A 12,173-nucleotide genomic window follows, 5' to 3' on the forward strand; every position below is an offset into this window, starting at 1 on the left:
TTCTTTACTCTCTCTACAGAGTAAATCTGGCTTTGGCCTATACTGAACTAACAGAGGAGTTGGGCAAGCTACAGGCTCTGACCTCGAAACAGACTGAAATATTGCGCAAAGCATCACAGGAGCCAGCAAGCCCAGGTAGGAGGACAAGGATCTCAATATTGTACATTTAGTTAGAGACATATATATTTGAACAACTATAATTACACTTCACTGAGTCAAGAACATACATCAAAAAGTAGGTAAACATTTTCTAATTACTCATTTGTATAGTCGCAAAAGGTCAGTGGCTTTTTAATTCAACCAGTCTGCTATAGGTTTAATTAGGTATGAGTTCCAAAAACTTGATAAAATCCATGTCAAATAGCTGGAAAAAATGTATTACTATTTAATTTCACTAAATAGCATTACTTTATATTCTAATGCCTTCATTGTTGGACCCACAACACTCAGTGAAGTCCTTTGGGATCAGTTAGAACACTGACAGCACCTGACCTCATTGATGCTCATGATTTTTGCCATGTAGTGTCAAAAAGACCTGGTTTAGGTCGTAATCTTATTTTCATACTTTAACAAACCTCTTTTGCAATAAAGCCAATTTGTCAAACTCATCAAAATTCAGCACAGTAGGTGGGTAAACATGGGCTTTTTTTAGCACTGCATGCTTGTTTGCTGTCTGGTTAAATTCCACAAGGAATGTTTTTGCTGACATGTTCTGATCGCCTCTCATGTCGAGAGTCTCTTAAGAGTTTGAGAACGTAAACAACTCCCCCCTTATCTTTTTAGCACCTCTGCTCTCAACCACAAAACACATTTGATATAGGAAACCAGACCAAAAAGCAGAAGCGGAGATGGAGGGGGAAAAAAACCCTACTGATTCATAGATAGAAGGACTGATTTCTCTAAATAGCTGATTGCAATCTCACGATTGCAGGAAGCTCAGTGTATGCACGTTAGACTTATTATTGAGAGACAGATGCATCTTCAGTACAGCATCTTGTATGAACGTTGGTAGTCAGAAAGTGGTTTAGAAGTAGCCTACTACAGGTGCTGGGGTGAACACACAGGAAAACAATATGAAAATATCTCAAAGAGGAAATGTGAGGGGAACGAGGAAGTCATTATAGACGTCTATCTGTCCATTAGGGACTGTGCTCTTTACACCCCTTTTAAGATATCCTTCCGGTAATAAAATGCAGCATGCTACATTTAATGAAGACATATTATATAATGTTTTGTGCATATGTTTGAGCATATTCACTTTTGCATGTATAAATCGATGCATGTTAATATCTAGTGGTGGTATATTTTTAGCAAACGGTATATTAAATGAAATTGTTTAATTGTCATAATAATACATTTTCAGTTTTTGTTACTGTCGATGATTATAAAGAAAATGCGTATTTATTGGTTGCTGATTGGATTCTGAAATGTGGAGGAGGCCGAAATGACAGCCAGATGAATGTGAGCTTGCAGGGGCAGAGTTTAAGCAGACTAAATGAGGAAAAAGCCAAAACATGCATCACCAGAGAGAAGTCAGTCATCTGACCAGTACACTGAGTTAGGAAATGTGATTAATATATGAGGCTGACTTTAAAGAGAGATATCATAAATATTTATTCAGTACATCTAATATTCATTCTGCTGAATTTTCTCCACTTTTTTGTGTTTATTTTTTAGTTCAGCGCCACTCTCCTGTGCCTCACCAGAGGCATTCTCCTGTACCCCAGCGCCATTCCCCAATACAACAGCGCCATTCCCCAATCCAACAGCGCCATTCGCCTGTTCCCCAGCGGCGCTCTCCAGTGCTACAGCGTCTCTCTCCAGACATGCACCGTCGCTCGCCTCTGCCTGAGCTCAGCGACGGCCCCGCATCCTATTCCTGCAGGCCCACTTCCCACCACTTGAGGGCCAGTTTCCAAGGAAGACGCAGTTACTCTGAAGTAGCCGATCCGTCGGCTTATCAACGGCCCCCACGGTTCACTCTGGACCCCGTGTCCACTTTGCCGAAACCTCGACCATATGTCGACAGCTACCACAAGCAGCAGCAGCAACAGCAGCAGCAGCAACAACAGCAACATGGAGGAAGCCAGCACATGTTAGTTCAAAGACAGAGCTCTCAGTCCGGGGTTGGCGATGGGGGTTTGGTTGAATCTCCACGGCTGTCCAGGGAACTGTCTTTCCACCACTCGGATGTGTCCCACTTGCATTTTGAGCCTCAGCCCAGCCCAGCACCTCTGCATTCATCCCCACAGCCTCCACAGTCCTCAGAGGATGAGGAGGAGTGGTCCTGCCCTCATCCCATCAGTCCTCCCCGAACACTGGGGGTGTCGAGCCCCTCATCCAGCTCCAGAGGCCCCGCCTCTTGTTCCGCTTTCCCCATTCCTTCTCGTCCCAACACCTTAAGCTGTCACCCACCTGGATACCTGCACGCAGAGCATGCCCAGTCTTGGCCATCCATCAACGTGAGTAGAATTCATTGGCCATTGGCCAGAATAACCCACCTAGGCTCACTGGAAAAAAAATGTGCCTGTGATGTTATGTTGCCATTGGCTCTTTTTGTTTCTTTTAACGTGAAATTTATAGTGCGTGGTGGTAAAAGCATGTTCAGCTTTATCCAAAACAGACGAACATGAATCTGACTCCAAACACGTCATATTGAAAATGCAGTGCTGTACCAGGTGAGCTACTGAGCAATTTACTAGAAAAGCCATATATTTGGAAATGGTTATATGGTGCAAATGTCAAAATATGAGAATATTGAGAACATAGTATAGTGCATAAATGCGCAATAGTGCACTGAACAAAAAGTATTAAATGATAATCTTCTCTTTTATCATAATCTGTGAATAAAGTTGTTGGTATTTTCAGCCGCTTGTGTTCTTTTTCACACTGCAATGAAGTGTATTAAAAGATATGTTACTGGAGTTTGCAAAATGTAAGTAGAGGCACATTTTTCCAATGAACCTATGTTGAGAAAATAACAAAAAGGGAAGTGTGTAATTTCTGCATCATTTGCGTCAGCGAACAGAAATACAGATGACTGTTTTCAGACTGCATTCGTATTGAAATGAAATCAATCTGATTTCAAATGAGAATGTTTTGAACTAAAAAGAAAGGTTTCTAAATCAAACTTTTAAATGGCGGCTTGAAAAAGCCATGTCTTACTGAAATTTTACCTAAATGTGTTTCTCAGTTTACATTATTATGTATTTAATACATTTGTAGACCAGGGTAGAATAACAGTTCATTTCCTAAAATCCAATTACTCATAATTTTTCTGTAATTCAATGAGTATACACTTGTAATTCCTGTTGAGTTTGGCTAATTAAAGAAAAGAGAACGTCTGACTTAAAAGGGAGATTCCTTATGCGCAACTGCGGTCTGTTATTGGCTGTACAAACAAATAACACACGTCCTTAAACTCACTCCAATGGTTGTGCCACCATTGTTGTTTCTGGCTGCTCTAACAAACAAATATTTTGAAAGCGCCATAGAGATACAGTGTTTATAAAGCATCCCCCATTCAAATATCTTATCTGTAGCTGTCTGTGCCAAGCTGGAAAAGGATAAGATTTATCATCACATTCATTGCAGGCCTGTCTGTTACGTTTTTTTAAAATGTGGATTTTAAACATTATGGCTGTGAAACATATCACTGTGCCCTTTACAGCTGTGGATGGAGACCGAGGAGGAGGGTGACGTCAGGAGCTGCCCGCTGTGCCAGCTAATCTTCCCTGTTGGTTACCCTGATGATGCCTTGATCAAGCACATTGACTCGCACCTGGAGAACAGCAAGATCTGACACCCACAGCCACGCCATGACCTTCTGTTGTTCCACAGTTACATTCATTCTTTGCTCCTGGTATTTTTAGCCAGGTGCCTTCAGACAGAATGTAGGCGATGCACCTGTGGCCGGTCTCCCAATCTGATAAGTGAAAAGGAGATCTGCGATTACCTGCAAAACTCAAATGTGTCATGAACAGCTTATATCTCTATATATCGCTTCTTTTCAACACTAATTTCTTGAAAAATGTTAACTTTCTATTTTAAACACTGTTTATCAGTGGTTACACACACTAAGCCAAACCGACTGAGCATATTGCAATATTAAGGCTCTCATTTCAGATACAGTTCAACTACAGTTCCCATGATTATTTGCATTATTTACACTTTTATGTGGCCGCAGAATGTGCTTTGTGGCCATTTTTAGAGAACTGAGTAGTTATGAGTGTGCTATACAGGAAGAGCGTGAGGGAATATTAGACATAATGGCCAATGGTCACTTCATTTGAATTTCAGCACTTTATATAAGCACTTAATATCCAGTTTACCTTTATCAATATTACTAACACTGAGGCAAAAAAGTAAAACCTTATAGATATAATTTATTTTTTAATACTCAAGGGACTTGAATACCCTAAAATATATCTTAGTTTGGCAGGACTTCCCTTTAACAAAACTGAATTCTTTGTAATTATCTGTAAATTCACAATCGCATCTATTTTGTTTGTCTTCCGGGGTGTTTGGCTGTACAAAAAGGGAAGATTTGTTTCTTATAAGTATTCTTAAAGAATTTCCTCTTATAAAATACAAAAGACACATTTTAGCCAACCACTGACAAAACATCAGTTACTGTTGTTTCTCAAGACAGTAATACTGTGATTTCCATAGTACACCTAGACAGTGGGTTGTTTTTGATGTAATTACTTAAGAAAAATTGCTTTAACAAAATATATTTGTTCAGCTGATTACATCACAGAGCGCAATCTGTTTTATCAGTTCAAACTTTTTTAATGTACTGTAAATGTATACTTGTATTTAAAGCCAATATATGTATTAACCTATATAATATAGATATGCATTTTTTTCCAAGCTTGGATGAAAGCAAATGGATTGCTGAAGATTAAAAGAAAACTAGTGGAACTGCTAAATCAAGTTTTCTATTGCTGTGATCCAAAGGACGCAGCACCCATTTGAGTGTGTTTAATTACCTTACTATTCCTTATTCTTCCAGGCGTACCTTATGCTATGTTATAAAACTTCTCGCTACTTTCCCTGATTCTGCAGACTTTGTAAAAACAAGGGCACTGGATCTGCTACTAACCCAAATACAGAGGAACTAAAATGGGAAAGTAGCACAAAGAAGTCATTGCTGGTGCACATGTGCGAAATTACGAAGCCAAATATAGCAAAGTGCAAAATAAAAAGCTCTACGCTGTCTGTCAGATAACTGGATGGAGGTTTCATTCAATTGGTCGTCTAATTGCTAATATTCTAGAAAGTACCATCCCAGTTGGTCATGTAAATATATGAATCGTCTATTATGTCACCATCCAATATATATTGAAATACAAGTGTGGATAAACTAAATTGTCATCAATACAACCAAAGACACAGCCTGCTTGTTTTTCATTTCTTTTCACATGATGACCAAGTACCGGTTAAGAATATTACTCTGAAATATGGTGGGAGAACATTTTAACGAATAGTTTGCAGACGTGGAAAGATGCAGCTGAAGTGTAAAGACAGTCCATTTCTGCATACTCACCCACAATTATCCATATCCAAATATATATATATATATAATATATATATATATATATATATATATATATATATATATATATATATATTATATCTTGTCTTGCACCCTTGTTCACAAACAGGCAGAGTAAAAGCAAAGTATAACTTCAGCCACTATTCACAAAGATTCACTCAGGAGTTATTTAAAGAGCTACTGCTGTTACCTTGCTCCTCGAGACAGTGTTTTTTTCTCACGCAAAGGCAAATTAGCAAACTGAATGCTTTTCTGGATGCTCAAAGTATATGGTCTCTCTGTTGCCCTGTAGTTTGGTGTGTGATTTCTTTGTGATATTCTTAAATAACTCAGGGGATAAAGCTTTGTGAATATGGCTCCTTGAACATACACAACTAACCTCCACTGGGACAATGTGAGAACTCACCAAATCTATTGAAGAGCCAAGAGGATGCTAACGGGGTAGATTTATTTTGTCATACCAACAAGGTATACTTTAAAAAAAAAAGAAAAAAGACATTTAAAATGAATGCATATTGTGTCAAAAATATTCTGTAAATATTATTAAATAAACTGGAACATGCACTCATTTTGTGTCTGTTTGTTTGATTTGGTCAATACTGTTAAAATGATCTACAATTTATACATTAAAAAGTGAGGTGAATAAGTGCAGGCTTACGATCAATAAGCGCCAATAAGAACTACAAAATGTGCTAAAGTTGATAAAAAACACTGAACCCAGCATTTGGTAATAATATAACAAAGAGATATTTAAAACAAAGGCCGGTCAGTTTCATTCAGAAATTATTAAAAAGTAGAACTTATCACAAGAGATAGATAGGAACACAGTGAGCTGATCATGTAGAGAACATTATAATTAGTATAAATAGAATGTTTAAAAGAACAGCATTTATCTGAAATAGAAATCTTTTATAACATAAATGTCTTTATTATTACTTTTGAAAAAGTTATATAAAGCTTTTTAGTTCAGATAAATGCTGTTCTTTTAAACATTATATTCGAAAATGTACTCAAATATTTATAATAATAATAATAATAAAATGTTTTTTGAACAGCAAAGAAGCATATTAGAATGATTTTTAAAATATCTTGTCATGTGACAGTAAAGACAAGAGTAATGATGCTGAAAAGTTACCTTTGATATATTCAAATTGAAAGCAGTTAAATCACATGGTAAAAATATTTCACAATATTACTTCTGTTGCTCTATTTTGGATCAAATTAACACAGAAGAGAAGTATATAAAAGAAATTACTGGTAGTGTGTATGCATGGGCATTTAAGATTTTCTTTTTATTGATCTGACAAAAAATGTTTGGATCTCTTATAATAGATGTCTTTGAAAGAGTCTCTCTCTCTCTCTCTTTCTCTCCCAAATTCATTGAACTGACAACAACAATAGAGTTGGTTTTGTCAAAACGCTGTTTTAAAACTCTCATCTGTTTTCCCCTAATTCCCCCACCCCACTTCCGACCCTTTGTGTCATTTCTCTATCATGCATACACTCTTAGTGAGAGATGCACTTCTCTCAAGTTCACAGGATGGCCCGCCCATCCGCTCAAAACCACATGCTCTCCGTGAAGAGCTTAGTACTCTCTCTTTTCTTTCTCTTTTTTTTCTCTCTTTCTCTCTGTTTCTCTTTCCTTTTCTTTCTCGACGCACTCAAACACACATCACACAGGCAAATGCCTCCACCTCAAACATTTCAGCACATATGGGTCAAATTCAGGTTTTAGGGGTACTAATTCAAATTTAATCACAAAAGGAAATCAAGGCCAAGTTGATATATGAATAATAATACTTACTTTGGGGACATTACCATTAATATTTATATTTTTTTACCTATATTTATGCCTAAATATCTATATACGTCAAGAGATAATAAATATCATATAGTTAATATCAATATCTATAGCTTTTAACTGTTGCGAACAGGGGGAAAAAACTTAAGTTCAGTGTTAGTGGTTAACACAAATATCTTCATGAGGTGTTGCTGTCATCTTCACACCTTTCTCAAGACCTTACACTTAATAACTGAAGCACTCAAAAGTGAACAACTGGTTAAATCCTGAAACGTTTTGTGCAGACGGCTTGATGTATACATGCATTAGTAGCAATATAAATGAGTGGCCAAAAATACGTGGAATCCACCAATCACAGGTGCTTGGTGAATATTTAATATTCACTGGCGTTAACAGTTAATTGGTCCTATAATTTTGCTGCTGTGTCTTGGAAGACTTTGCACTAGATGTTGAAGAAATGGCTGAGGTGATTACGAACACAAAAGTATCGATGAGGTCCTTGAGTCGCAGTCAGCATCTAAATACATCATCAATTCATTCAGTGTTGTTCACATTTGGGCTTTTTGCTGAACGGGCAACAATAAATAACTTCTTTATTGATATCCCTTCTAGAAAAAACAGAAGTATGCATTTTACATCTGAAGATGAAGCCATTATAACTTTCAAGTATGAAAGATTTTGAACTCAGACTTTGAATTGCTTGCTTAATCGTAATCCTGAATCCTTTTTTAACAAAGGCTAAAATCTTTTAATCATATTTACAGCTAAATGCTACATATTGGTAACTTAAATGTACATATTAGTACTTTGAAAGTGCATATAAATACCTTAAGTGTACAGACTAGCTTTTGAAAGTGTATCACCCCACTGACAATTTTGTAAAAAAAAAAAAATAAAATCTGGTAGTGCAGGCTGTTTCAACTCTCAAGAAAGAAAACGTCACTGGGTTTGTACCTTCTCAAAAGGTACTATACATACACTCTAGGTGCAAACATAAACCTTAAAGGTACTAAAATGCACCCTTAGGGGTAAAGTTGACAAGGAAACTCGCTGCACAGCTTTTTTAAGTTTACACAACTTTGAACCAAATTGTTCACTTAACCCAAGTCACTGAGTAAAGCCACTGGTCTCTTTTTATTTATCATTTAATACACTTTATTATTTTGAATGTTATATATTCTGTGTTTTACTAGTGAAAACATGAAACTCTTTGTTCAGACAACAGTGTATTATTTGTTGGGACAATATTTGGGGTAATTATGTTGGTCTGACAAGAGTTGTTATGTAGCTTGACAGCATTTTTTGGATTTAAGACTTAAAAGGTTTTGTTAACAAGAAAATGCAGTGCAGTTCCATTTTTTACAGTGCGTACCTTTTGAAAGTGTACCACAAAGCAAATGTTCAATGCTGCTACTTTCCCCTTACTGTATGCCTAAAAATAAAAGAAAACGTGAAAATTCATAACAAGTTTAACTTTGGCCTGGCAAACCTGGTTAAAAATAAACCTACCGCATGCTGTCAAACAATATCACTAATACATCTATCTGTTTCCCTAATAACATGCAGTTAGCCAAACAGTTTTAAGTTCGCAACACAAAACATCTCATGCTTAATCCCATTTGTTTCTGTTGCCATGTGTATCCCACATTTTCCACTAGATGGCCAGGAAGATCACAAGAACAAGCTCCTTCACCATCTACATGCAACATACACACCAATCAGTAGGTAATAAGTGATAGATAGATAGATAGATAGATAGATAGATAGATAGATAGATAGATAGATAGATAGATAGATAGATAGATAGATAGATAGATAGATAGATAGCCATAATGGAACTGGCCATCAAACAGTTCAGTTTTTTTAAGCATTGATAAACTATAAAATAATAATGGTAACAAAAATGTACATAGTATCAAAAACTGGACCAACAAAAAGTTGACCCATACATATGGCCTTCCGGGAAACAACAATAAATTGGCTTGGCCATATTTCTTGGATGTAAAACAACATGTTTGATAGTACACTCCAGGATCAAACAGAGCAGGGATCAAACAGTGGAGAGCAGAAGTGAATCTGTTTGTGCAATGAGCCAATCAGAACTGAGCGAGACATCGACGTGGAGCATGAGGCTGTGACCTGCATTTGAACTGCTGACCTGTGTAACTCACTCCTATTGATGACGGGACACGCACTACCACACTTACAGAACAACGCTTCAGCGAGCACAGCAAGGCCCTGGGCGAGAGGGACGGAGAGGGGCAAGAGGGCGGAAATGGGAAAGGAGAGGGCAACATTGTAATTTTTTTCAGTTTATTTTGTAGCGTTTTACACTGCAATGAAGCCAACGAACGAGTCCCTCTCCTCTGTATCTCTCGCTTGGCCATGGGAAATGAGACCTGCGCGCTAAAAAATGTCAGGAAAAGGTATAAACGAAGAGAATGTGTGTAACTTTGATGGCGAGTCATCTGCTATTGATAAGTGAGTTAATTCAGGATCAGTTATTCATCCATGACTGATGTTCCCTTGACCTCATTTACACAACTAAACACAACAGCCACAAGAGGGGTTTTTAAAGATTTTCGGCCATTTCCTGATTTGCTCAAAATAAATAACACAAAATATTCTGCATAAAGCTTGTACTACATTATTACATTGAATTACATATGCAGTGTTACATGTACCGGAATTACGTAATGTAATTACAAAATAAATGTAGCTGTAATTATTTACAGTTACTGAGAAAAAATGTGTAATTAAATTACAGTTACTTTTGGAAGTATTAATGATTACAAATGGGGTTACATCTCATAAACAGTTTCTCATAAACACACACACACACACACACACAAAATGAGAGTTTAGGACACATGTTTATTCGATAACTGTTTTATTTCATGTTTGGGTTTATGGCATATGCTTTTTTTTAAGATTAATCAATCAATTGATTTTTATATATTATATATATATATATATATATATATATATATATATATATATATATATATATATAGCGCTTTTAACAATACATATCATGTCAAAGCACTGAACAGTATAAAATGAGTTGCATTGTCAGATGCCAGTGTTTCTTGTCATAACTATGTCACAGTTTGATTTCAAAACCAGTATCATAGCTATTGAACTATTTCTTGCTATGATTTTGAAATATTTAAACTCATATAATAAGCGAACATTAACGCTTTTAACGTACATCCAGCCAGTTGTTATTTCAAAATAAAGATGTGTATTATCTCTTATTTATTAGAGTTTTAATTCAAGTAATGAAGGAATTTAAAAGTCTGACAGGAAGTGTTGAGTGCTACAGTAATGTTAAACCCGGCCTGATTTAAATGTTTTAAAATGATTAGTTCAAAATATTAGAAATGAGAAAACTGATTAAAAACTAATCAAATGTAATAAGTTACATTGCTTTAATAAAGTAATAATTACTTCAATAAGGTAGTACTTTTTGAATAGGGTAACTATTTCCTAAGTAACCTTTCCTACACTGTACATATTTTATGTAATGTCATGCAAAAAATTATTTTCATTTGGTTTTCCATAACACCAAGTAACTGTTTCTTGGTTTAAGAATATTGAGATATTTGAGACAAAAACAATGAATAAAAAAATCACATATTATGCACATATTATGGCGGAAATGTTGCACAATGCGCTTGTATGAAAGCAACCCCCCATGCTCAAACCTTTGCCCAGGTGACCCCATTTTTCTGCCGACAATATGACCTCATCAAAGACATTATATATTGCAGTACTAGTACCTCTTATTTGAAATTTCCGCAAATTACATAACAAGAAACAAACATCCTATCGCATTACCATGTCAGCTGCACAATATCTAAATCTAAATTTTTGGTTTCTGAAGCAGATTAGAATTCTGGCCCAAAGATGAAATCAATATCTGTGGAAACCATAGTGTTTTCATTAGGCTTTGCGGTGCAACCTTGCAAGCTCTGTGGTTTTTGCACAAACCCCCTTTCCTTGTTGGTGACACACTAGTATGCATAAAGTTAGAGTTCGTGTCACCATAAGTTTGTTTCCACTAACAGGAAGAGTGACTCACAGTCCCCATTCATGCTGCTAAAAACAATGTAGCGCACTGAATATTTCTCATATTTCTCTCTCATTTTACAAACTTTTGCAGTCAGCCAGGTGTTTTTCTAAGCTGGTTTTATTTGCTCTTGAGACTGGTATTGCGGCGATAACTGTCATGATGCATTTCAGCTCAGTTTTTGGCAGACATGTAGCGCAACTTAGCAGCGCTCATCATTAGCTGTTGCCGCATGGCAAACGGGTGGCGCAGCCCTTTTTTTTCCATGCGGCAGTATCACAGCTCCGATCTGTCACCCTTTGCTCGCCTTAATGTGTGAAAGTAAGACGTGTTGCGCCTATTAGCACTTTCTGGCAAGGCTGGCATGCTGATCTGTCCTCCCTGGGGAGCCAGGCAATATGGTGGCCCGCACTCTGGGCCTGCCAGACAGGGCGCCCACTGTCACTCCACATCAGCTTGAAATCAACTGCCCAGTCAGGCGGCTATAAACACACACACACACACACACAAACATAAAACATCAAAATGCGATTAATTCCTGCCAACAATTTCAGTACAATTACATTTTTAGGTTCTAGGGGTATGTACATTTTTTTTTATTGAATAAATATTTTTTCCACATAAAAAAATGTCCACTCAAAAATACATATACACATAAATACACACACATATATATATATATATATATATATATATATATATATATATATATATATATATATATATACATATATATATGACAC

At 36.5% G+C, this 12,173-nt stretch overlaps 1 protein-coding gene across 1 annotated transcript in view; it reads left to right on the forward strand.

The window, feature by feature from the left end:
• tbkbp1 (TBK1 binding protein 1) overlaps positions 1 to 6,125 on the forward strand; it is a 40,021-nt gene extending 33,896 nt beyond the window's left edge. Inside the window, exons 8-10 of the mRNA XM_043254314.1 lie at positions 20 to 135; positions 1,678 to 2,462; positions 3,671 to 6,125. Of these exons, the coding sequence (XP_043110249.1) occupies positions 20 to 135; positions 1,678 to 2,462; positions 3,671 to 3,802 (1,033 nt within the window). The 3' untranslated portion in view covers positions 3,803 to 6,125. The remainder of the gene's footprint in view (positions 1 to 19; positions 136 to 1,677; positions 2,463 to 3,670) is intronic.
• Positions 6,126 to 12,173: the final 6,048 nt, after the last annotated feature.

This window comes from Puntigrus tetrazona, chromosome 12 (assembly GCF_018831695.1).
Source record: "Puntigrus tetrazona isolate hp1 chromosome 12, ASM1883169v1, whole genome shotgun sequence".
Lineage (NCBI taxonomy): Eukaryota > Metazoa > Chordata > Actinopteri > Cypriniformes > Cyprinidae > Puntigrus > Puntigrus tetrazona.